We start from the raw sequence: 27,767 nt of genomic DNA, 5'->3' as shown, positions 1-27,767 counted from the left end.
GCTCTTGGCTCTTCCGACCTCGTACCATATGAGCTCTCGGCTCTTCCGACCTCGTCACAAGTGCCATATGAGCTCTTAGCTCTTGTTTGTTTTATTTTCACAAGCGGAGGGGATTGATTTCGCTTCGTATTAATAAATCTTACGGATTGAAATTGAAAATATGAACCTTTATCATCGAATAGCAACTGACGTGGCTTGAAGAACTTTTCATTTCCTAATAACCTAATACATAATTAAAGTTCCTAATACATAAGGTGCTGTTTTAATAATATAATAATAATATTTATTTCTAACCCACTTACATCAAAAAGATAAATAGTGGAGTAAAAACTTGAAAAAAAAAAAAAAAAAAAAAAAAAAAAAAAAAAAAAAAAAAAAAAAAAAAAAATGTGATACAAAAAAAAAAAACGAGAGTCAACAATAGACATTAATCATACAAACAGATCAGACCGTGGTGAGGCGACAAACGCCGATATGCCGTTTCTGAGAGCTTTTTGTGTAGATCAGTCAGCTTCTCAGTAATATTTGGAAGATGGAACTTTTTGATTATCTTTCGATTCCTATACCACAGAGGAAGATAGAGAAGAAATTTACAGAAACGGAAATAAGAGGATCGAATATCGCTAATATCTTTTTTCTTAAATATAGGGTAAAGTCCAGAAAGGTAAAGAACAGAATGATCGGAAAAAGTAGAATAAAGCTTACCAAGGCCAATACGATTGTATTTCCCTCGATTGGCTACAATTTTAGAGTAACCAATCTGGATTTTCACTCTAGCATCCCAGACAGCACGCTCCCAAAGAGTTACAACCTCATAGTTCGAAAGATACTTTGCTTAGGAATTACAACCTCATAGTAGTGCACTAATTTTTTACTTGAATAAAAAGCCTCAAAGTCAGAGAAGAACTTTCAATAAAGCATAATTGTCTCACTGGAAATGGCTTAACAGAGTAAGATGCTATTTTCCAAATACTTTTCGTGGGAATTACAAACTCATAAATTCTACTTAAATCATACTGAATTACGGTATAACTGTCGAGACGAATTTATTTTTCCTAGTTACTGAATCATTGAAATACATGAAAAGAAAACTGAAAATGAGTAAATTAAGTATGGATTTTGAAGCATCAAAAATAGATAGTCTCATTAATAATTGCAAGGATTATTTTTAAACAAAATTCAAAGGTGAAATTATTTTAATTTAAGAATCTCCTCTTCTTTCCCTTGGGGATCTTGACTCTTGATACTAGAGCATCTGAATACTGAATTGTAGTTTGTTTTTCTTAGCAACATATTGAAGTTCCTCTGAAGTGGTAATACAAATATAGAAGATTAGATGAAATGTCTTTGGAATGCCTGAAAACTGTGGTTTTCTAAGATTTATTCTTTTTTTTTATTATGAGGTTTTTAAGCAGTGCAACATTTTTAACTAATCTTTGCCAATTTTTCGCTCATATTTCTTTTCTTTTACGTCGGCATTCGCTGTAACCTAAGACTACATGATCGCGTAAGAAAGTTCCTTTCATTAAATTTTGAATTTCAGAATTTTTAAGATATGGCTGTTAGCTTTCCACTTAGCCAGTTTAAGCTTTCGACTTAGCCATTTTTTAATTTGTTAAGATATGGTTTTGCGGCTTTCCTCTTAGCCAGTTCAAATAATCAGATATCATTTTAACTGTCCTTTTTACTCTGAATAAACATCTCTTAAGGGGTGCGAGAAAAATTTGATAGCAAATATTGTGCTGGGACTAGAAAAAGGGATTCAAATCTTTGGAAATGTCTTGGAAAGTGCCAAATTATATAGTTTAAGTAGGGTATGATAAAAAAGAAGTATTCACCATCGTGTTGATTTTGGGTGGTTTATCTATGTGATGGGTTTGTTATATTAGATGTAATTTCTATGGAATCTTTTTGTCATAGAAGAAAAGATGCCATTAAAGGGCTGTAGAACATCCCAAGTACTTAATTTTTTCATAATCATACGGGTTTTATTGACATCATAATGCGATTAAATTTGTCTAAGTCTCTCTACCAGGGTTGTCACTGATAATTTAGCAATATCCCAAAACTTACTTGTCAAAATCTCAAGGTTTGAGCAAAAAATCTCAAGATATTAAATAATAATTATAGTTAGACTTTTTGAGAGATATTTTAATACATTTGTATACTTTCCTCAAGATCTTAAGCTTAGGACTGAAGTTCCAACATTTACAGGAAAATACCAATGAGTGGTAACCCTGCTCTCTACTCCTAACACAATTACATTATTGTAGATATTTTAAAGATCCAAGAGGAGATGTGGCGAATAACCTAATAATTGAAATTTTAGGCACTATTCTATAAGGGCCTATTCCTAGTAATTATTACCATAGTAGCGATAATAATAATAATTATAATAAAAATAATAATTACAATAATAATAATAATAATTATGATAGTAATAATAATGTACTTCTATTCCTAATCATGCATAAATGTATGAAACTCGAGGAGTATTAAAACAAATAAAAGAACAAGAAACGAAATTAAAACAATAAAATTAAACATCGGAAAATAAAAATTATTTAGGTGATGGTTACACATTAGCTTAAGTGATGCCTAAGGTGGGCTAACCCAATCTGGCCCCCTAGCCTAGATAAAATAATTTGAATGAATATAAAAACCTTAATGTTATAAATGACTGAATTGCATCTAATAAGGCGAATAGTTTTATTTAACGCCTGACTTCTTTAATTTTCTAACTAGTTCATTTAGGAAATTTTAACTTCACGTTTGAAGTACCAACGACAGTGAAAATGAGTCTTATTTTTAGAATTGACTTTGTGAAAACTTATACAACGATATAAATCTTAAGAAAATATGGAGCAGTTCGGACTTATAAAAAAGATCTACATATCCAGCAGTTAGAATCTTTTGCTTCTAGCAGGTGTCAATTTGGAAAATAGCTAACACGAAGGAAAAACCCTTAAAATGTAAGCCACAATTATATGGCACCTAACGCCGTAAGAAGGTGTAGTTTTCTTTTGAATTTGTATTTGACTGTATTTGACTTTTTACGGACGAGAAGTATTTTGAAATTTAATCAAATAGTTCCAATAATTTATTTTTAAATCCAGCGTAGCAATATTGAGAAATATTTGATATACAAAACAACCAAAAGAAACAATCTTTGAAAGATGCAGTTTTCAGATATTAGTACACTATGTTTTAGCTAAAGTTGTTAATTTTGACGTTCTTGGTACTTTAGTTTCCTTTTCTATATGCTAATAAGGACGGATCACGCACCTCTTTAAATCACACGCCTAGTTAAATCAAACAGTTCGTGGTAACGAACTGTAGTAAGGAGCGATCCGGCTCAATAGTAACCAAAACTCAAAAAAATGGAATTTTGATATTAATATCTACATCAAAAGAATCGCATTTTAATGCTGATTTTAAATATATAAGTTTAAACAAGTGTAGTCTTACCCATCAAAAGTTACGAGCCCGAGAAAATTTGCCTTATTTTAGAAAATAGGGGGAAACAACCCCTAAAAGTCATAGAATCTTAACGAAAATCACACCATGAGATTCAGCGTATCAGGGAACCCTATTGTAGAAGGTTCAAGCTCCTATCTCCAAACTGTGAAATTTTGTAATTTTTGCCAGAAGGCAGATCACGGATGCGTGTTTATTTGTTTGTTTGTTTTTGTTTCCCAGGGGTGATCGTATCAACCCAGTGGTCCTAGAATCTTGCGATAGGGCTCATTCTAATGGAAATGAAAAGTCCTGTGCCCTTTTTAAGTGACCTAAAAAATTGGAGGGCACTTAGGCCCCCTCCCACGCTAATTATTTTAAGTCACCAAACCAAAATTCCGAGATAGTAATTTTATTCAGCGTAGTCAAAAAACCTTATAACTATGTTTTTAGGGTACTCCCCCACAGTCCCCATGGGAGGGGCCACAAGTTACAAACTTCGACCAGTGCTTACATATAGTGATGGTTATTTGGAAGTGTACAGACGTCTTCAGGGGAATTTTTAGGTTGTGGGGGGGTCGATAAGAGGGGGATATGTTGGGGGAGATTTCCATGGAGGAATTGGTCATAGGGAAGAAAATTTTCATGAAGGAAGCGCAGGATTTTCCAGCATTATTAAAAAAAAAAATGAAAAAATAAGTATGAAAAAGTTTTTCAACTGAAAGTAAGGAGAAGCATTAAAAATTAAAAGGAACAGAAATTATTACGCATATGATGGGATCACCTCCTCCTAATACCTCGCTCTTTACGCTAAAGTATTTTTAGTAATTCCAATTATTTATTCTACGGCCTTTGTGATTCAGGGGTCATTCTTAAGAAATTGGGACAACATTTAAGCTTTAGTGTAAAGAGCGAGGGGGTGAACCTCTTCATATACGTAATAAAAACATGAGAATACAGAAGTTAATTTGTAAGTTACGTATATCTTTTACTAACAAAAACATTCGTAAAAAATTAAAAGTTCTAGTTGCCTTTTTAAGTAACCAAAAAATCGGAGGGCAACTAGGCCTCCTCCCCCGCTCCTTTTTTTCTCAAAATCATTCAATCGAAACTATGAGAAAGCCATTTAGCCGAAAAAAAAATATGCAAATTTCGTTTTAATTATTCATCTGCGGAGAGCCAAAATCAAAACATGCATTGATTCAAAACGTTCAGAAATTAAATAAAAAAAGACAAATTTTTTAACGAAAAGTAACGAGCTACTTTAAAACCTAAAACGAACAGAAATTACTTTGTATATGAAAGGGGCTGCTTCCTCATCAACGCCCCGCTCTTTACGCTAAAGTTTGACTCTTTCTCTTAACTCTACTTTTTTAAACAGTAAAAAACTTTAGCGTAAAGAGCGGGGCGTTGATGAGGAAGCAGCCCCTTTCATATACAAAGTAATTTCTGTTCGTTTTAAGTTTTAAAGTCGCTCCTTACTTTTCGTTAAAAAAATTTGTTTTTTTAAATTGAATTCTAGTAAAGCTCGAATAGACTGGCTGGCTCTAATTAAATCCGGAATTTAGCTAAGTCTTATTTTAAATGTGTTTTGGCTTGGCCAAATTTTGATAATAGCCAAATCTTGTCCTTACCACACTGCAAATGGAGAAGTTCGAATAAAGAAAAATCAAGGTCAATCGCAAACATTTAGAGTATTGTCAACACAAAAATATATATTGCACGCAAGCAGATATATTTATTTATAAGAAATAATGTTAAGCCCAATGATTGTCATTTACAAAATAAGTAAGCTTAGGCGCCCTATTCACAATGAGATTTAAGTAATTCCGATGCTTTGCTACCGCCAATTCGAGCCAATCAAAATTTTCACTTGTTTATTTTAGCCAATCAGAAAATTCCTTGAAAAGTCTGATTGGCAGAAATAAGTAATAACTAAATACTCAGTATTAGTAAAATCTCATTGTTAATCGGTGTATAGAGCAACAAAAATACCAAAATTGGATACAAGGAAATTAAACAAAAAACTAGCAATTACAAAAAAAACGAAACAACAAATATATTAACATATTTGTATACCGCTTTTTATAGAATAGTATAATGGAAACCCTGCTTCAAACACTTCTATACTACTTCTGACTTCTATACTTCTATACTACTATACTTCTATACTTCTATACTACTCTGTTGGTTCCACTACTTCTGATGGTAGCTATTCCATTTTTGAACAACCCTATAAATGAATAAATGCTGGCCGGTTTTCTTTCTTGGTTTGATGGGAAACATTTTTACCATGTTACAAGATAATGCCTAAAATTTAGAGAATTTGACTTTTTGGGTTTTATTTTCTTCAAAAACTATAGAGCATAGTACATTTTGACAAGTTGCCGTCGGTCAGACTGAAGAAACCAGGCCCCACTTCGTTTTTGCTCTAATTTTAAAATTCCATGTTCTAAATACCTATTATTATGGATACTATTAATCCTGATGACCTTGTTTCTACGGTAAATAATGGGATCCACAAGTCAAGTAAGGATAAACAAATTGACGAATTAAAAAGTTAAGGTTTGAGCTAAAATTTCAAGATATTAGATAAGTATTAAAATACTAACATAAAAATAATAAGAAGAACAATATGTCAAGCAATAACAAATGCTTGACATTCTTTTTGAGGGATATGTTTGATATTTTAGTATACTTTTCCCTAGATCCTAGGTTAAGCTAAATCAAGATCAAGTAAACATAATTACAATTCTGTTAAACTCATTAATTTGTTTTTCCTTATTTGGTTCGTTGATGCTTTTTTATACACTAAATCTATCCCTAACAATACTATTAATAAAAATACTATCTATCACTAATACTAACTAATACTGTCCCTAAGAATGTCTTTAAATTATTTTTCAAAGGCCAAAAGGTATAGTCTGGCCCACAGCAACTCCAAAATGTGCTAGCTCTGTAGTTTTTCATAAAAAATTCAAAATATGAATTTAATGCGTAGTCTTTGATATGTATTTATGGAGTAGGCTATAACATAGAGTCAGGTACCAGACAATTTTGATAGTTATGATTCTGATCTATTAACCGATAAAATCGAATAGTAAATTGTGAATTAAAAGCTTTCGTAGGTGCAAAGCATTGGATAATAATAAAGATTTTCCAAAATATTTACTTCGTGTCATGCAAAAAGAATAAAAGATTATCTTGAAAAAAAACCCAAGGCCAGAAAAAAATTAATTCAATAGAGTGCGAATCAACAAAGTTATTAAATAGTGTGCGAAATTTTCCAAATAAATAAATCACGATTTTTTCCATTGAAAGTCGTGACTGAACGTGTATAGAAGTGAAAGATAAAGGAGAATACAGTAATTGAGAGTAAAAAGAATTTTTTTTTGTCCAAATGAAGTAATATTATGAATATTAATATTAGTTTGGACATACAGTTTTTTGTCACGAATGCTTATACCAAAGACTATCATCAAGTTTCAGATCATGCCTTATTTGAAATAGTTTTTTAAACTTTCAATATATTTTACATGTTGAAACTGCTGCTTTAAGCAAGGCTGTGAAAAATACATATAATTCCTAGCTGAAATTTCTTTGATCCGAAATTATTTTCGGAACAGTCAGACGGAGTTGAAAACGCAAGACTTACTTCGGCGGGATTTTCTGGAGTGAGATAAATAAAAGAAAAGGAAACATTCGTGGATTTTATAAAAAAAATATGTTAAAACTAGATCATATTTTTATATTTAGAACATGAGAATTGGAGCCTCGACGCCCCTCCCCCTTACATAAACATGGTAAGAGATAGATATTCCTGTGTGTGCTTGCCATATCCAAGAACTGTGCATTGTTGACGAACACCTTTTGCTTATGTAGGCTCAAAACTCACTGGTACTCATCTAAGGTTATTTTTCTTGGCTTTCCATTTTATATAGTTTTATAATTGTTAAATTATTAACAATTCCTGTCAAAAGACGTAAGATCTTAGTCCATTCACGAGCCAAAAACGGGTTTATTATTTTTTTTTGCTTGCTATTACTGAGTAATAATTAACTCCGCCTAGTTATAAACCACGATTAATACAAAACAAATTATTTTATTTCAGCCATAAGTTCCACTTCACTATTGTCTCTGAAGTGTTAAATTTGAGTTGATGCTTTGCAACCAAGATAATAACAGTTAAGCAAATAAAAGAAGAATATTTAAAACAGCTTGTTATTTAAAAGAATTCCTTGTTTTAATTTTCAAACTATCAACACTGAAATAAAACGAAGAAGAGAACCGTTATATCATTAATTTTATTTATTTGTTTTGTTTTTTTGTAAGATTTTCTCACATTTGCTCATTAACATTCAGTTGAATGTATTCGTGTGTGAGCAGTCGACCGATGAGCTGACCGTTTTTGAAAGAATACAATTAATTGTGGGACAAGATGACTTTATTCGTGGGTTTTGTTTTATGCTAACTCGTTATTTTTATTCATATTCATGAATGTGATTATTTATATCCAGATGTTTAGCTCGTTCATGTTTAGTGCTTTTGAAAAACAGATGGCGATATTAATCAGATGACAGAGTTGTCATTGAAAAAAATTATAGCTAATCTTGGTAATAATTTCTAGTCATTTGTAAGTCCAAAACAACCAGGGTTGACTGTAAGCTTATATAATGGGCTGTGATTTCTAAGATATCTGAGTTGTGCTTTCCTGTTTATGGCTTTTGAAAAGAAGATGGCGATATTTATCAGATGAGAGTTGCCACTACCAGCAATTTATAGCTAATCTTGGTGATTATTCTCAGCCATCTATAAATTAGAAAAAGCCAGGTTTGAAGGTAATTTCAAGTAATGGGTAGCAATTTCAAGTAATACTTTTTTAGATGTCTGTGTCGTGTGCAAGACAGCTTTTAGCTACTCTTGGCTAACTCAGCTCAGCTCTCATTAGGGTATTGAAAATCCATTAGGGTACTAAATCGGTTGGTCCGATTTAGTGTTAAATCTCGATTTGTTGGCTGTGGCCATAGTAAAAGGCAAATTAGAATCTTGAAAACAGACAGAATAAGCACCATGGTGAGATTTGAAATATAATTGTTATATTTTGAATAATCTGAGATGTCAGTTATTTTTATTTCCAACTTTCTCTTGGAAATTTCTCTTGATTAAATCAGATATTCTCTTTCGACAAGCCCCATTCTCTACTCAACTCTTCAGAAATTAGAAAACCGGCCAGCAATGGCTTCAATACACGAAAATACAGGAGAGGGGACAAAGTCTATTTTTCAGTACCAATGAGGGGGGGGGGGGTTGTCTTTTTTGTATTTTCTTCAATAAAATACCAAATAAGATATTTTTCAATGAAAATACCCAGGAGATAAAACATGTCACCTGCCAACTCCCCCCCCCAATTGACGCCACTGTTGGTCAGAGGTAATTTTTATTATTTCAAGAAGGTTTAATGATTATATCCTGGCCTAATTTTAGACTTCTTGAACAGTCGAAAGTAACAAGACTAGCAAAAGGTTAACTTGGGACCCCAATGTCTACAAAATAAATAGCAAGGAGGGCATGATAAATATATTTCAAAAATATATTGACGTTTTTATATTTCGATAGGGTAGCCATACTTTTTGTGGGCTTGGCGATGAAGACCACACTGCTTTTCTATAACAAACAAACACAAAGTAGAAACAATAGGGAAAATCTTTTCAAGACAGTGGAAATCAATTCAGTGCATATTTCGGCTCTACGTCCAAGGGCCGTCTTCAGCACAAAACAAGAAAGAAACATATATATACATATATATATATATGTATATATATATATATATATATATATATATATATATATATATATATATATATATATATATATATATATATATATATATATATATATATATATATATATATATATATATATATATATATATATATATATATATATATATTTATATAACCTTACATTAAAATTCGAGAATTGAAACTAATTTTGTTTATTTTCATTTTTTATTTTGTTTTAATTTTATTTGTTTCAGGTTGCCATATATTCAATAATCCCTCCCACACGATACTTTTTGAAAAATCTTCACTCGTCAGTAAGGATTTGGGGATAAAACAGGTGGTTCAGGAATTAATCAAAATTATATATTTCTTTGAATAGGGACTTGGGGGAGTACTCACTAAATTCTTCATATTATAGCTTAAGTAAAAATTATCTAACAAAATATTTTAATAAACCAATTTATAATAGTGTTGAACCAGTTACAAAAAGACCTTTGAGGCAGGCTGCTAAAAAAGCAAGGTTATCTTTTAAAACTTGAATTTAATCATTTTGTTCTGGTTTGTTTGAATAAATTTATCGTCTCACTTCATTCTATTTATCAGTCCTGGGTGTACCTCGTTAAAGTAAGGATGCTAGCGCTGTCCTTAAATTTTTCTTTTAAGTTTTAAAAAAAACTATTAGTTTTAATCCTCACATTTTAATGTAAGTTTATATATATATATATATATATATATATATATATATATATATATATATATATATATATATATATATATATATATATATATATATATTCTTTCTGGTATTGTGCTGAAGACGGCCTTTGGACATAGAGACGAAATATCCACTGAATTGATTTTGACTGTGTTGAAAAGATTTTCCGTTTGTTTCTACTTTGTGTTTGTTTGTTTCTTTGGGTTTATTAGCGCAAAGAGGCTTAGTTAAAAAAAAACGTTTAAAATTTTTTTGAAGTATCAATGTATATACATATATGATTTTATAAGTTTCCCCTTGACCAATTCAAACAATTTTAAACTCAGGATTTGAAACTTTTAAAATTAATTTAGGAGAAAAAACTGGAATTGCAATCTACCGTTTGTCCCTATGATGGTATCAAAATTCGACAGTTTTTTAAAACTTATCACTGCAAAACTTGAGAGCTTCAGAAAAGCTTCCAAAAACAAAATCGCATCATGACAATCTAATTTCTGTCAATTATATAGTTTTCTTTTGTTTCTCAAAATCCTTTTTCTTTTCTTGCTCTACATCTCTCATTATATAATTTACGATCTAGGAGGGATTATCCTATCTATAAACAAAATTTTGGAGAGCATTTGTAGATCTTTGGAGGCCTTCGCTGCGCAATTTTTCCGCTCTTTTTAGTTGTCTAGGGGGACTCGATGACTCTCTGGTCCTTACCAGCCGAAGTTCAGTTTTTTTTTCTTAATCTGCAGGTCGGCTATTTTCCTGAGAGTAAAACTATCCTATGAGCCAAATCATCCTATCCTATTTGTCTTCACTATTTTTAACAGCCGAGGAGAAATTAAGCTGATACAACTTTATTATTTGTATAATGGACCTTTCATAAAGCGTTCAAAACCCTTAATCATTTTTTCTTGGAATGAGCTTTCAAATTGTAAGAAAAGTTCTCTCCCAAATCACAAATTTTGATCTCTCTCTTTCCATTTCAGGGATTTTGTCTTCACCCCCTTCTTTTGCTCTCTATTTTCCCCTAACTCTCCCTCTTTCTTTATCTATCTTATTAAACGAGCAAAATCGTTTATTTGTCTGTAATTTTTTTTCCAAAACCGCACAATAATTTTTTCTGAAAATTGCCATACTACCCTTTTCCGGTGTGAAAAAACGATCTAGATAGGTATCAACCTTGGGAATTTTTTTCCCCTTCCCATCCTTCTTGGTATTTTCTCTAGCCCCCTTAATGTTTTGTAATAAACGAGCAATAATTGTAAAAATGCTGGTACTTTGTTTTCTTTAACATAGTGCTGTATTTTTTTCTGAATATTGACATATTAGCATTTTACACTGTGAAAAAACGATTTAGATAGCTTACAATTTTGGGAAAATTTGTTTCTCCCCTCCCATCCCTCTTAATATTTCCTCGATCCCATTAATGTTTTGCATTAAATGAGCAATAATTGCAAAAGTACAGATATATTTTTTTCTCAAGAATGGCATACTAGCATTCTTAACTGTGAAAAAGGGATCTATACAGGTTACGACCTTGGGAAAGTTCGTTTAGACTCTCAATCTTGGAAAAGTATTTTTCATTTGAATGACGTCATAACTGCTTGGAAGAGGTATTGGTGAATTGATTTCGCCTCTTTGAATGATTAAATAAAAAAACAAGTTTTTTAAAATGAAAGTAAGGAGCGACATTAAAACTTAAAACGAACAGAAATTACTCCGTATATGAAAGAGGCTTTTCCTCTTCAACGCCTTGCTCTTTACGCTAAAGTTTGACTCTTTCTCTTAACTCTACCTCTTAAAACAGTAAAAAACTTTAGCGTAAAGAGCGGGGCGTTGAAGAGGAAAAGTCCCTTTCATATACGTATTAATTTCTGTTCGTTTTAAGTTTTAATGTCGCTCCTTACTTTCATTTAAAAAAACTTTTTTTTTTCATTTAATTTCAGGACGTTTTTTAATTAATGCATGTTTTGATCTTGGCTCTCCGAACATAAGTAATTAAAATGAAATTTGCATATTAATAATTTTTTTTTGGCTAAATGGCTTTCTCATAGTTTTAATTGCAAGATTTTGAGAAAAAAGGAGGGAGGGAGGAAGCCTGGTTGCCCTCCAATTTTTTTATTACTTAAAAAGGCAACTAGAACTTTTAATTTTTTAGGGACATTTTCATTAGTAAAAAATATACGTAATTTACGAATTAACTTACGTAACGAACTTCTATATTCGTATGTTTTTATTGCGTATATGAAGGGGTTCGCCCTCGTCGATACCTCGCTCTTTACACTAAAGCTTAAATTCTGTGGCAATTCCATAAGAATGACCCTTGAATCACAAAGGCCGTAGAATAAATAGTTGAAATTACTAAAAATACTTCAGCGTAAAGAGCGAGGTATTACGAGGAGCTAAACCCCTCATATGTGTAATAATTTCTGCTTGTTTTAAGTTTTAATGCTGCTCTTCACTTTCAGTAGAAAAAACGTTTCATATTTATTTTTTCATTGTTTTTTAAATAATGCTAGAATATCCTGCGCCCCCTTCATTGAAAGTCTCTTCCCCCATGATAAGTTTTTCCATGGAAGACCCCCACGTAGCCACCCCCACCTTAACTCTCCCCCGCCCCCAAACCAAAAAAAAATCTCCCTGAAAACGTCCGTACGGGTTTAATCAGATGCGACTAAAATTGGATCGTTGTGAGATTGTTATATATCAATGTTTTCATAATGACAGATAGTTAGGCACAGTAGATGAATATAAACTAGCTTAGAAACCAAGTTCGCTTATACCTTTAAGTTTTGAAAAAATAAATTTCATATGAATGACGTCACAGGTACTTAGAATAGTTGTAATAAATTTTACTGAAGACAAGTCTCTTAGAAAACATTTTTTAATTTGATTGTCAATTATATAGAATATTTGCTGGTGTAAATATGGACAAGGGTTTGCCGAATAATATAGAATGAAATTAAAGTTATTTTGCGAAGAATATTAAAAAACTTTCTTTCTTTTCACCGAGCGAAGCTCAGTCCCCTGGTAGTCTATTATAATAACTTTAAAATAATAAATCAATTGATTTATATGCATTTGTTCTTTTAGGAAAAGTTCTCTACAGAGGAGCTCAGCAACAAGCTACTGCTGATTCAAGTAACGTATTTGCCATGAAAAAGACTGCTGAAATAGCTGCATTATTTTCAGATTTGAAGTTAAACACCACAACCGACATCGTCCTTGGGTCTGAGTCTGATACTGATTCCAGTGATGATGCTTATAGTTCATTGAAAAATAGCTACCCCCCTCAAAAGCCTACATACTCAGGGACAAATATAGAAAGTTCTTTAGGCTACTTTCCGTAATAGAAGGATAGTACATGTTAGGAAAGCCATTCTGGATTATTGCCAAAATTAACACTTTGGCACAAACCCGGTGAGCAGCTTTTGTACTGATATCTCTAAGAACTTCTGAATTTCAGTTCTATGGTTCTGTGAATTTATTTTTCTGAACTGAAATTGAAGGGTATATGATAATGTGGTAGGTGATGAATCTAGGAAGGGTAGGAAGCAAGTATCAATTGTAAGAAAAATTACTATCGAAGGGGTTATGAAAAGTAATTAGAAATTAGGAATTTCTAAAGTTTGATCAGAAATTAGAAATTGGATTTCAAAAAAACAATCAACTGATTCTTTATTGGCTAATTGATTAAATTAAATTAATTTTTGTCAGTAAATTGACTTTTTAAAACCGGTTTAAAATAACTCAAATTAATTAAGTTGTAAGATGAAATTGGTTAAGTATGGTTATCTTATATTAACTACTAAACTTCAGCTAGTAATTTAGTATCTTGAAAATATAGTCTTCAAAATTTTTCGGTTGAACTTTCAAAATTTTTAAGCAATTAAATCATTACTTGTTAAAAAGAAAATTAAAAAGGAAATAATGGTATAACCCTTATTTTAGATTAATTCTTATTAGGTCTGTTTGGGTACATTTCCTGCATACCAAAATTGCTTATATCATAGGAGGGAAAATATTCTTAGGAGGGGGGAGCTCATTAAACCAATACCAGTGAGGGTTGAATTTTTCTTTTCCTTCTGCGTGCATACATGTGAAGATGATTTAAGACCGTTCGTGAAGTAAGATATTACACGGAAAAGATAGAGTCTCTCACTCATTAACTACCGAGTGCATTGACTGTTAATTACAAATATTTGCCAGTAAACACTATATTTATTTATCTCTTCTATTTATGAAATTTTTATAAACTTTCCTGTGCAATAATTTTAATTTATAATATTTGCGAAATATGTTAAATGTGCAATATTAGTGTGCAATTGTTTTTACTGTTTTAATTTATTTTGTATTTACGTGTTTATACTTGTTATATTCAAAATGTAGTATAAACATATTAATAAAAATTGTTTTAATCTTAAAGTTGATAAGAGTTTGCTTATATGATGAGCTAAATTTGACGAATATTCACAAATGTATCTAAGTTGCAAATATCCCAGGACTATTGTTCCAAAAAGCAGAGAGAAGAATATTTTTGGTCATTATTGGTCGAAGGGCTTCAAAGTTTTTCTCCTATCCCTTAAATACTAGGATAGTGTTTGGCCCTAAGACGACTTTATCCTTGAAAATCACTATATTTCCATTGTAATAAACAAATAGGTAGGCTTAGAAAAAGATTTAGATCATATGAATTTGGAAGGCTTCATAAATAAGATAAATTGAAGAGAAAAGCAAAACAAATTAAAATAATCTCTCAAGAGCCTAGATTCTAAGATCAAGTTGAGTAATTGGGAAAAGTTGAATTATTGAATAATTGGAATTCTTGAATAGTCGAGTAGGTTAGATAATTCAGTTAAATAATATATTAAAAAAATACAATAAATTATGAGTTACTTATATAAGAAATGTAGCAAATAAATGTAAATAAATTATAATAAATAGGTATTAAATAACTAAATTAACATAACAAATAAATAATAAATTAATGAATAAGAAGTAATAGCAAAGTAAATAATAATTGTTTGATTGAATTATTGGTAATGGAAAAGAGTAGTCTCTTATAAAGATTGATATACAAGCTGAGATATACCCTCTTGTAAATTATTCCAGACTACATATTATGGATGAAAAAAAAAAAAAAAAATCAATTTTGGACTTGGCGCCGTTGCTTTGATACAATAATAAAAGTAGTGCCTCCAGCATCCCCGAAGCTTCCCCGAGTAAAAATCGGGCTACCCAAAATCCATCTGAATTTTGTAAGTTTTGTAATTTTGTAATTAATTTAAAATTTTGTAGCAATCTAGCCAACACAGTATTTGGTCTTACGATTACCCATAATCTTGAGCTAGTTGTTGCATATACTATGGCAAGAAAAAACAAAGAAATTATTATTACATTATCCTTATAATTGATATCCCCTTTTCGTTATGTGTCCCCCAAGAAAATAAATATTTACATATATGATGTTACAAGACGTGACACATATGCTGATAGGCTGTTAGGAGGTCATTATGCTGATACGAAATAAAAGGTGAGCTCTTCTTATTGCTTATTGTGCTTTCTATTTATGCCTAGTGACACTAGTATAGCCTTTGAAACTCACCCTTGTGCAAGGCGGTATCCAGGGAGGTGGTTTTGAACCCTCCCCTGCCCGAAATATTTGTCCGACTCGTGAAAATGTAACAAAAATGAATATTAACAAATTTTTGATACGTTTTTTAGGTTTTTTTTATATACCCCCCCCCCCCCGGAAAAACCTGTTGTGAACCTGTTGTTAACATGGTACTCATACGATGGTAAGGCGGCTAAACTCATTGATTATCTTATTGTAAACAGAAGACTGACAGGATCGATACAAAATACTAGGGTATATAGGAGTGCTATTACTGATTTTAAAAGTAAAGACGACCATGAATATTAAACTGGAGAATCTAAAATTAGCGAAAAGGCTTAAAGTTTAGCTGAAAAGAGGAAGGTTTAAACAAGAAACGTTTGAGCGATAGATAATATGAGATTAAGAGGAATGTAAGAAAAGCAAAAAAAACATTAAAAGGTAAATTTTAGGCCAGTGAAATATTGTACTGGTCTGTTAATAAATTGAGAGAGAATAGTCAAAATGGACTTGTCCCAGCTATGGATAGGAACGGGGCCTTAATTAATAACCAGAAATGTATGAAATAAAGATGGGAGGAACTTCTGGGAATATGCTAAACCGATGCTGAGTTATAAGAAATGATATTGAATTAAAATGCTGAAAGAATTGATAAGAGAAATGGTAAAAGAATGAAGAAGTTTGTGACATTTTGGAAGTAAAGGAAGAATTATTTTAAGAGGACGAATTAGAGACAGTACAAAAAGTTAGAGACAGTACAAACAGTACAAAAATGAAAGATCGTCCTTTTCAGGCAGCCATCTAAGGTCAAACAAAAGAATGTCGTCCCCAAACGGAGTAGAAGGAGGTTAATAAAGGATTTAAAGGAAATTAGTACTTTTTGAGAGGGTGTGATGAGGGAAGCTTTGAATAGATTGAGATGGAGGAGGAATGTGCTTGGTGCTGCACAGAGCTGTTAGAAGTAGTTGTAGTAGTAGAAAAGCACAAAGAAAATTTAATAGTCGATAAGTGTGCAGTTACGACCTTTAGATGCAACGTCTCATCAAAACATTTTGAGTTACGATGATAAAAATCTTAAAGTTTTAGTATAAAAAATGAGAGAAAGGTGTACACTCTTTGAGGAAGAACTTCTGACACAGGCGGCGTTAGGAGGGGGCAGACGGGGCCCTTGCCCCAGGGATAGAAATTTTATGACTAAAATATTAATAATATGAAAAGAGAAATCACCAATGCAACAGCACAAACACATAAAAAAAAAGAGACAGAAGGAGAAAAGGAAGACTGTTTTCCTAAATTAGTGATTAATATAGACCAGCACTTGAATGAGGCCTTAACCCTACTCATCCATACAATCACATAGGTCAAACAGCATAGCCATACACAATCAACCATAAAGAATAATCCATGTACAGGCAGTCATGTCGTCAATAAGTATAAGTCGTCATTTACCAAACAATAGAAACAATAAAGACAAATAATTTAAAATTATTGATAGATAATTCGTAATAATCCGGAGTGGTTTTTCTGATATATTTCTTACAGTATTCCTCCGATAAGCAAGTTTTATTTTTGCCCGGTCAAGAACAATGCGGTTTATCAGAAAGTCTCCTTTTGTTTTATTATGCGATTCTGCAGGCCTCCCTATTTCATTTGGTGCCTGGACTGGATAGGCATATTCAAAAATCAAAAATAGAAGAAATTAGATCTTTAAATAACCTGGTGATCATTAAGGTGCACAACTAGTGAGGGAGGGACTATGCAATAATGCCAAGGATTTAATTACTCCTACAACAGTAGGCTGGTGATGGAAATCAAGTTTGATTTAACATGTGCGCCAATTAATAAAAATAGTCAGGAGGGGCAAAAAATATTTTTTCTATATATAGGGGGAGGGGGGATCATTTGTTTTCCGTTTATTTTCAATGAAAATACTGAAAAGGGTGTTTTTTAATAAGAATACCCAAAAAGAAGGTATTTTGTAACTAAGAGAGAATCTGGGGGAGAGGCAAATATTCTCCTTCCAATTGGCGTCATTAAGATTTCGTCAACCAGCTCATTAAGGTTTTTTTTTCAGCTCCGATGGCTTTAAACTTTAGTTGGCAAAGCCAGTTTTGTGGTGGAAAAGGGTTCTTTAGATAGGGAAATCTTCGAAGCAAATAAATATTTCTGGTAACAGTTATTTGCTCTGACAGCACTAGCCTGGTAGTATATATCATATTTAATGGTGAATCCCCCCCTCGAGGAAAATTCTCTTGAAAATTCCCAACCCGGAAAATTTCCCTCTGACAATCCCTCTGCCTCACAGACAATCCCCCAAGACAATTTCTACCAGAGACAGCTTCCCCCAGAATATTACCCTTGTCGACAATTAACCCCAGGGAAATTCCGCACATGTAAAATTAAGCAGCCAAAGAGGAAGTAAGACTAATAAAAAGAATGAAGAAAAGAAGGCAGTCTCCGATATTATACCTATATTCCAAAATGTATTCCAAATGCCTCTAATTTGACATTTTAAATTTATTTTCTTCAACCTTTATCTTACCATGCTTTGATAACTCACCCCTCCAAAAAAAAAAACACAGGAAAAAGAATAATAAGAAACATAATATGTTCCGACTAGATTTCGGAACAATAGGAATTCGGAATAATTTCGGAATAATGTTCCAAATTTCCTTGTTTCCTAGATTTTTTATTTGTCATAGTTTCACTTTGGCTTCTCAATTTTACACGTGGGGGGAATTTTTCTGGGTTAGCGCCTGTTGGGGGATTTTCTGAGGGCTATAGTTTGCGGGGGGGGGGGGGGGGGTCCAGGGGGAGTTTTCTAGGGGGAGGGTGAAGTTTCCGCAGGGTGAATTTTCAGGGAACTTTTCGGAGATATTAACCTAGAATTGTTAAGACTATTTTTACTTGCACAATAAGGTTCTCTAAGAGTTTATGGATATAAATTTGTATCTCAAGCCTGTTTTGTTATTTCAAAGATTGCTTGAGTTTAAGGGCTTTTCAATCAAAATAAATAGTTATGCTGTTCTTTGTATTTAACCTAATAGCCAAAACATTGATGGTAGTTGTGTCACTTTAGATACAATATTGGTAGCATCATTCATTTGGATATTAAACAATGTAGATGGCTCCCTGCAGTGCAACGGCATTACGTTAATAGCCTGGGTACAAACTAATTTCCATCCATCCAAAAGACATTGCCTATTTGCTTCAATTTCACAGGAATCGATAAAAAATTAAAAGTAAAGGTAATAAAACAGCAATGGATTTTACAGTCCCTATTGGCGGTGCTGATCTCCGTTTCCTGGCCCTTCAGCCAGGAAGGGTAATGGAGATCAGCCATCCTGTATTTTTGCACACCCTTCCTGTTTAAATTCCCCAGATATCCTTTAGAGTTCTGTCGACTCTGGATGAGCCTACAATGTCATACCACTGCCCTCAGTCTTAAACAGGGGCGTAATTTGCTATGGGGCGGGGAAAACTGCCCCCAAACCTCAGTTCACCCCCCCAGACCCCAGTTTGCCCCACTGATAAATTTAATTTCTCCAAAAATCTTGCAAAAACTAAAATAAGCCAGCATAATTCAAGCATCCATAGAAACGGTTTAGTTTTCTTTAGTATATCTTTACCTTTTTTGTTACTATATGGCTCAATTTTCAGTTATCACTGTCATTTTCACTTGATTTGGGTAAATTGGCTCCAAATTTGCCCCCCCCCCAAATTGGACCCCTCCAACTTCGAGCTCCTGTCCTCACGGATAAAGGATTTCATGTCTAGCGTGCTAACCACTTGGATAGAATGGTTAGCACGTCCCGGCATTACCCATTTAGCTACAGATGGATAGACTCTAGTAGCATGATTCATCACATAAAGCATTTTATGGAACGCAATGTCAAGAAGAAGGCCTTACTGAAGTCAAGAAAGACTATTGCAGCAAGAAAACGCTGATCGAGTAGGTTAGTTATATAAACATGGAATCAATGAAAGTGGTTTTGACAGACTACCCTGAGCGGATACCGTGTTGATTATCTGATATTAAGTAGTTCATGTGAAGATAATTTAAAATAGCTATTAGTAATATCCTTGAGACGTTTAGCGACTGCTGAGATGATACTTATTGGTTGGTAATTACTAGCCACGTCTCAGGCAAGGCACAGCTTTTATAAATAGGGATAATTTAATCCAATCAGATGTAGAGCATCTTGTACCAAGTACTTCCTGAAGAATCGGGGGCGAGAGAAATGATAATTCAAAATATACTTTTCTTGGGGGCATACTTGTGTTTCCAGTAAATATATGCCCATTAGATTTATTCGGGATGCCTGTTTAGTAGGTTTAGCCTGCTCAATAATTATGTGAGGCATCGGTGCTTAAAAGCAAAATTAAATAAAAAAAAACTAGTTTTTTTAACTGAAAGTAAGGAGCGACATTAAAACTTAAAATGAACAGAAATTACTCCGTATATGAAATGGGTTGTCCCCTCCGCAATCCCTCGCTCTTTACGCTGAAGTTTTTAATTGTTTTAAAAGTAGAATTGTGGCAAAGAGTCAAACATGTCGCTCCTTACTTTCAGTTAAAAAAACTAGGTTTTTTAATTTAATTTCTGAACGTTTTTGAATTAATGCATGTTTGATTTTGGCTCTCCGTACATAAATTATTAAAATGAAATTTGCATATTAATTCTTTTTTGGCTAAATGGGTTTCTCTTAGTTTTGATCAGACGATTTCAAGAAATAAGGGGTGGGGAAGGAGGCCTAGTTGCCCTCCAATTTTTTGGTTACTTAAAAAGGCAACTAGAACTTTTAATTTTTAACGAAGGTTTTTATTAGTAAAAAATATACGTAACTTAAAAATTAACTTACGTAACAAACTTTTATATTCTTATATTTTTGATTATATATATGAGGGGTTTGCCCCCTCGTTAATACCTCGCTCTTCACACTAAATCTTAAATTTTGTCCCAATTCTTTAAGAATGACCCCTGAATCAGAAAGGCCATAGAATAAATAGTTGAAATTACTAAAAATACTTTAGCATACAGAGCGAAGTTTTTATCTCCTCCTAAATACCTCGCTCTTTATGCTAAAGTATTTTTAGAACCCCTCATATGAAATTCCCCCATGAAATATTCCTCCAAGGAAAGATCCTCCCAAATAGCCCCCTCCCCTCAACCCTACACCCAAACCAAAAAAATCCCCTGAAAACGTCGGTACACTTCCCAATAACCATTACTGTATGTAAACATTGGTCAAAGTTTGTAACTTGCAGCCCTTCCCAAAGGGACTATGGGGGAGTAAGTCATCCCCAAGGACATAGTTGTTGTGGTTTTCGACTATGTGGAACAAAATGGCTATCTCAAAATTTTGATCCGCTGACTTGGGGGAAAAATGAGCGTGGGAGGGGGCCTAGGTGTCCTCCGATTTTTTGGTCACTTAAAAAGGGCACTAGAACTTTTCATTTCTGTTAGAATGAGCCCTCTTGCAACACTCTAGGACCACTTGGTCGATACGATGACCCCTGGAAAAAAGAACAAAAACAAACAAATAAACACGCACCTGTGATCTGTCTTCTGGCAAAAAAAACGAAATTCCACATTTTTGTAGATTGGACCTTGAAATTTTTTCTATATGGTTCTCTGATACGCTGAATGCGATGTTGTGATTTTTGTTAAGATCCTATGACTTTTAGGGGGTGTTTCCCCCTATTTTCTAAAATAAGGCAAATTTTCTCAGGCTCGTAACTTTTGATGACAAAGACTAAATTTGATGATACTTAATAAAAATCCAATTCTTTTGATATATCTTTTAGCATCGAAGTTCCGTTTTTTAGAGTTTCGTTTATTATTGAGCCGGGTTGCTCCTTACTTACAGTTCGTTACCACGAACTGTTTGATAGCTAGAAATCGGGTAGGCTATCCTTTACCAACACCCGAAGAAAAGAAGTGAATTGGTGTGTTATACCAATTAATTTTAAAATCAGGAAGTTTTGTGATATTCACAGGTTCATGAGCATGATAACCATCTGGACTTTATAAGACACTATACCTTTCTATACTCTTTGTGTTTGAATGACATATACCATTTTCCTCTTCGTGATCATTCGAACGTTTTCTGATGCTCTTCAAGCTTCACCGCTTGTCTTTTCATATTCCCTATAGAATGCCTTATTGTTTTATTTATATTCTGAATATATTAATTTTTTGAATATAGGTTTCAGTATCTGTTCTTTTTGAATTGTGCGTTTTAACCCCACCGCGGTTTTCGGCCACCGTATGTTTTCTGCCACCCAGGAAATATTGCATCGTCAAGAGGATTAGTTGAGTCAGAATAGACAGGTTAGGTTAGTCTATGTCTATGTCTATATCTATGTCTAAGTCTATATCTATGCCTATGCCTATGTTTTTGTCTATATCTGTGTCTATGTCTATATCTGTTTATAATCTATGCCTTTTCTTATGTCTATGTCTATGTCTGTATCTTTGTCTATTCTGACCTACCTGACTTAAGAGGTGGTGGAAAACCGCGGTGGTGTTAAAACACTGCTACGGTTATTTTATGTATTGTGATTTCTAGGGGTTTTATCATGAATGGTAAGGCTTTGTCTTGCATGTCCACTTGACAATTGACAAAAATTTGTCACATAGAGGCGATTGAGAAATTGTAAATAATATATTTTGCTTAATAGTAAAAGTTTATTGCGATAACAGATTTCAGGGAATTTTGGAAAGAGCTTGAAACCCTTCGAAATTGATGGCTTAGGTTGAAATTAAACGTGCAATATTGCATTGTCGTAGTCAGAACACCTAACCGGAGGTTTTCATCTCCTCTTCTTTTTAAAAATTTGAGAAAGTATTTTATTAATATTTTAGTGGTATATTTGTATCTTTTTTTTGTATCCTGGATGCGTCTCCTCTTTTTTTTTGAATTTTCTCCCGTGTCAGCGACATTAAAACATCACAGAGAGCAACAGCAAGCCCATATTGAATATAACGCTTATATGTACACGATTTTATAAGTTTGTTTTGGTACCACTAAAGTAAACGATTAAAGAAAACTACCTATATTTCTTTCGTCATTTTTGAATTATGTGCTATAGCATCGTGCTACTTCACAAGTTTATGCAAAAATGTTAATTGCACATTAATTAAGCCCCATAAAGTGAAATTACTTGAATAGCTCGTCCCAACCAACTCCCCACAATCTCTCCCAAGTGGCTCAATTCCATGTAACACACCAGCAACAGACTAGGCCACTGAACGACATGTTTTTTTTAGCTCAGATTTAACATGGTTCAATATCAAAACTTCAATTCTAGGCTAGTTAAGCCCAATAATACATAACCCCTAAACCCAACACGTCAACTCAACAGAACTCGATCTCCAAAAGTGGATCTCAGGCTATCAGTTCAACCATACCCAGATCCTGGCTCGTAGGTCCCCTCTGCTTAAAGTGAGAGAAACAATCATTAATATTATGGGTGCATTAAAACACTTGAGTCAAGACTCAGGACACAAAGGCCCATTGCTTCCATATCCAAACAAAATTATATTGATAATATAGCACCAATAGCAGCCTAGCTGCTGATGCCCCCCCTCGAAGATGGTATTTTAAGATAATGTTTACCTATCGCTTTTTTTGCCTTTTTAGAAGAACTTTCCTCGGAGGAGTCAAGTTGTCTACCTTTATTTCCCTTTTCCCACAACCCTAACCACCAGCTTCAGGCCGGCTTTAGCAGGAAACGCTCATCCATTAAAAGAAAGTAAACCCCCATAATCGTCAGAACCGGCAAAAGAAAGAGAACTCCTTTCTCCCTCCTCAGGGGAGCTTTACTTGCGTCATGGTTGGTGCCTCACTTATCCAAGGGGATTAACCCCGACGATATGATTTTGGCAGGTGGCTATAGTACATCCAACCTCACCACGCCTTTGACCAACATCGCCTGCCTCATTGTCAGACACTAGGCATGGTGGTCAATGCCTGGACGGTAACTGAAAATATAAGGAGGTGGCCAATAAATGTGCATACTACTCTCAAGGCATCAGGCGAGAGTTGTCACAACTGCTCACCACAGAGAGAAATAATGCATTTTAAGACATCAGTAACCTTATTCTTCTTTTTATAAAGGTATGGAATTTCCATTTATAAGATCATGTGTATTTGAAAAAGAGGCTTGATATTTTTAAGGCCATATGGTGAAGAATTAATGGAAATACCAACAGATATGAAATGTCATGTACACGGCAGGTTTAAATGACGATATGAGCAATAAAATTCACATGAATCCTTGAAAGTGGCATATAATGAAGAACAAGAAGAATTTTTTTAATTTTCCGTATGTATATAAAAAATAAATGTTAATTTTTCTGCAAGGTTTCTTAACCAGTAACACAGGATAAATAATTATTGTGAGCAATCAAGTCAAAGAAAATATAAATGCTTCTAAAGGAAAAATAAAAGAAGGACAAGGTTCATGATCAGCTAAACTAAGCCTGAAAAACCCCTGAGAAAAAAATGGCAGAAACAATAATCATACTATTCATGCTAAAAGGGGCTTTTATTAGCGATATTCAGACAATCCGGCGTGTTTGGAATTCTGTAAAAAATTTCTACAGAAGGAGATATTTCTGGAAGGATCGGAAAAAAATGACTAGAACTTTCAGTATTTTTCCTAGGAAAGCAAGGCCGTATCCATGAGGGGGAGAGGGTTAGTGGGTTTGAACCCCCCAAAAATGTTTGACTGATTCGTAGAAACGTAGCAAAAATGTGGAATTTTACCAGGAGGAGTTCACTGAGAAGAACTTTCCACGGAGGAATTCTCCGTGAGGGGGGCAATTTTTCATGGAGGGTGAGCCAGATTTACCGGCATTATTTGAAAAATGATCAGAAATTCAATAAAAAACGAGTTTTTTCAAATAAAAGTAAGGAGCAACTTTAAAACTAAAAAATAAACGTCAATTTTTTCGTATGTGAAGGGATTGCCCCCTTCCTCAATTCCTTGCTCCGAGCCTGAGAAATGTCGCCTAGTTTTCAAAAAAGGCGAAGCATCCTACTAAAATTCGAAGAGCTTTAATGGAAGTCACACCATCAGATTCAGCGCATCAGAGAACTCTACTGTAGTGGCTTCAAACTCCTATGAGCATAAATGTAGAATTTTGTATTTTTGCCAGAGATCATGGATGGGGGGGGGTTACTTTTTTTTTGCGGGAGTGATCGTATCAAAATAATCATAAAAATATCAGGAGAGGGCTCATTTGAATGTAAATTAAAGTTACAATGGCCTTATCAAGTGACCAAAAACATTGGAAGGCAACTAGCCTCCCCCCTATGCCCATTTTTTACCCAAAATCATTCAATCAGGATCCTGAAACAGCAATTTTTTTCAGCATACTTGAAAGGTCCCAAAACTATGCCTTTTAAAAAAACTTGCCCCCCCCCACACCTCAGCCCCTTGGGATAGGCCTTTAAGTTACAAAATTTGCCCTTTGTTTACGCATAGTATTTATTATTGGGAAGTATTTTCCATTGGTAGGGAAATTTCCAGGGGTGAACATTGCTTGAGAAAATTTACACAGAAAATTTGGCAAAATTTCTATTCGAAATTATTTTTTTTGGTCGTAATTTCTCTTTGTTAACTCAATCTTGCATGTAAAGATAAAAATATGCTCAAAATTTTCCCCAGAATTTTCCGGGGAAATTTTTGGCGTGTTTGGATTTCCGAATAAAATTACTAGGAACAGAGAGGATTTCCAGAATGACCTGGAAAACGATTAGAATTTACACTGTTTTTCAATTGAAAAAATGTTAGGGAGAATTTTTTCAGGCTGAACTGTCTGCAAGAAATTTTACGGAGATGGGGGGAATTTTCAGCGAGGATATAATTGCCCTGAAAGAATTACATTGGGAGGGAAGGAATTATATCGGGAGGGGCTTATGTAGGTGGAAAATTTCAGTAGGACTTTACCATGAGGGGGGAAATTTCTCATGAAGGGTGAACCAAATTTACCGGCTTTATTAGAAAAACGATCAGAAATTAAATAAAAAAAAAGTTTTTTCAACTAAAAGTAATGAGCAAGATTAAAACTCAAAATGAAAAGAAATTATTCTGTGTATGAATGGGCTGCCCCTCCTCAATACCTTGTTCTTTACGCTAAAGTTTGATTGTTTGTCCCTTTTTTTTTAAAGAATGACTCTTGAAACACAAGGGCCATCTAATTAGAATTGGAAGCTTATTTAAAAGTGCTAAATGTGCTAAAAGTTAAAAATTACCCCCGTAAATAATGTTGCATACGTCCATGAAGACCTTGAAATGGTTTACAATCCCCCCTCTTGGAAATTGGGACAGTGTTAAAACTGGCAAAATGTGAAAAGTGGATCGTTATCAAAAGTAAAAATTCTTTTAAACCTGGATACGAACACCATACGTTTTTTTAAAACTAAGAAAAAAGTTATTTATAACAACAGCTTACTATTTTTCAAAACCATATGGTCGAAAACTAAAGATAAACGCCATCCAAATTGATATGAATTGTTAAAGTAATATACAATGAAGGATGCATATTGCCTACAATCAAGATAATAAGCGGTCTTTTTGATCCAATATCATAATGACAAGTGAACTGTTACCTCCTTTATTTACTGTAATTTTATAGCCTGACTATCCAAAATTTGTTAGGCTTCAAAAATGGTACCATATTTAAAAATGACGTTTGAAATCATCTGGCGTAACGTTATGAGCCTTTAAGGATCTAAAAGTGTATTTAAACGTGCAACACAATGTCTATTTTAATATACAATGGGTAATATATACGAGAACACAGATGATTGAGACGCAAATGATCTGATAAACTGGGGAGGCAGAAAGGCATCCCAAATAACGCTTTAACATATTTTTCAGACGCCATTTTTTTATGTCTTAAGCGATGAATATGACGAAAAGTATAGTCAAGCCTATTTTTTAGGTTTTTGGACTCTGCTGGGTAACCATTATTTTCGAGACTAACGTAAAGTATAGTATACACGTTATACTATATACTTATACTACTTTATACTATATATACTACTATAATACTATACTATATACTACTACTATAACTACTACTACTACTAACGTTTGATTATTTTTCTTAACTCTACTTTTTAAAGTAGTAAAAAACTTTAGCGTAAAGAGCGGAGCGTTGAGGAGGAAAAGCCCTTTTCATATACGGAGTAATTTCTGTTCGTTTTAAGTTTTAATGTCACTCCTTACTTTTAGTTAAAGAAACTTGCTTTTTTTATTTAATTTCTGGAAGTTTTTGAATTAATGCATGTTTTGATCGTGGCTCTCCGCACATAAATAATTAAAACGAAATTTGTATATTAATTTTCTTTTGGCTAAATGGCTTCCTCATAGTTTTATTCGGAAGATTTTGGGAAAAAAAGGTGCGAGGGAGTAGGCCTAGTTGCCCTCCAATTTTTTGATTGCTTAAAAAGGCAACTAAAACTTTTAATTTCTTACGAACGTTTTCATTAGTAAAAAATATGCGTAACTTACGAATCAAATTTCGTAAAAAACTTCCATATTCGAATGGTTTTATTGCGTATATAGTGGGGTTCACTCCCTCGTCAATACTTCGCTCTTTACACTAAAGCTCAAATTTTGTCCCATTCCTTAAGAATGATCCCTGAATCATAAAGGCCGTAGAATAAATAGTTGAAATTACTAAAAATGTTTTAGCGTAAAGAGCGTGGTATTACAAAGAGGTAAACCCCTCATATGCGTACAATTTTTGTTGGTTTTAAGTTTTAATGATGCTCCTTACCTTCAGTTGAAAAAAACTTTTCATATTTATTTTATCATTGTTTTTTTTTAATAATGCAAGAAAATCCTACGTCCCTTCAATGAAATTCTCGTCCCCCCTGACAAATTCCTCCATGGAAAGATCCTCCCATGTAACCCTCCACCAACTTGTCCCCCCAACAATAAAATCCCCTGAAAACGTCTGTACACTTCCCAATAGAAATTACTACTTGTAAACACAGGTCAAAGCTTGTAACTTGCAGCCCCTCCCACGGGGACTGTGGGGGAGTAAGTCGTCTCCAAAGACATATTTATTAGGTTTTTCGACTATGTTGAATAAAATGGCTATCTCCGAATTTTGATTTGGTGACTTTGGGGAAAAAATGAGCGTGGGAGGGGCCGTAGGTGCCCTCCAATTTTTTAGTCACTTAAA

The 27,767-nt window shown here is 33.5% G+C and overlaps 1 protein-coding gene across 1 annotated transcript in view; it reads left to right on the top strand.

Moving 5' to 3' along the window:
* The window catches only part of LOC136025855 (uncharacterized), a 55,734-nt gene extending 41,366 nt beyond the window's left edge, over positions 1-14,368 (top strand). The window contains exon 5 of the mRNA XM_065701882.1: positions 13,039-14,368. Coding sequence (XP_065557954.1) covers positions 13,039-13,295 — 257 coding nt within the window. The 3' untranslated portion in view covers positions 13,296-14,368. The remainder of the gene's footprint in view (positions 1-13,038) is intronic.
* Positions 14,369-27,767: the final 13,399 nt, after the last annotated feature.

The sequence above is a fragment of the Artemia franciscana genome, chromosome 4, assembly GCF_032884065.1.
Source record: "Artemia franciscana chromosome 4, ASM3288406v1, whole genome shotgun sequence".
Taxonomy (NCBI): domain Eukaryota; kingdom Metazoa; phylum Arthropoda; class Branchiopoda; order Anostraca; family Artemiidae; genus Artemia; species Artemia franciscana.
This window is presented reverse-complemented; position numbering and strand designations above follow the sequence as displayed.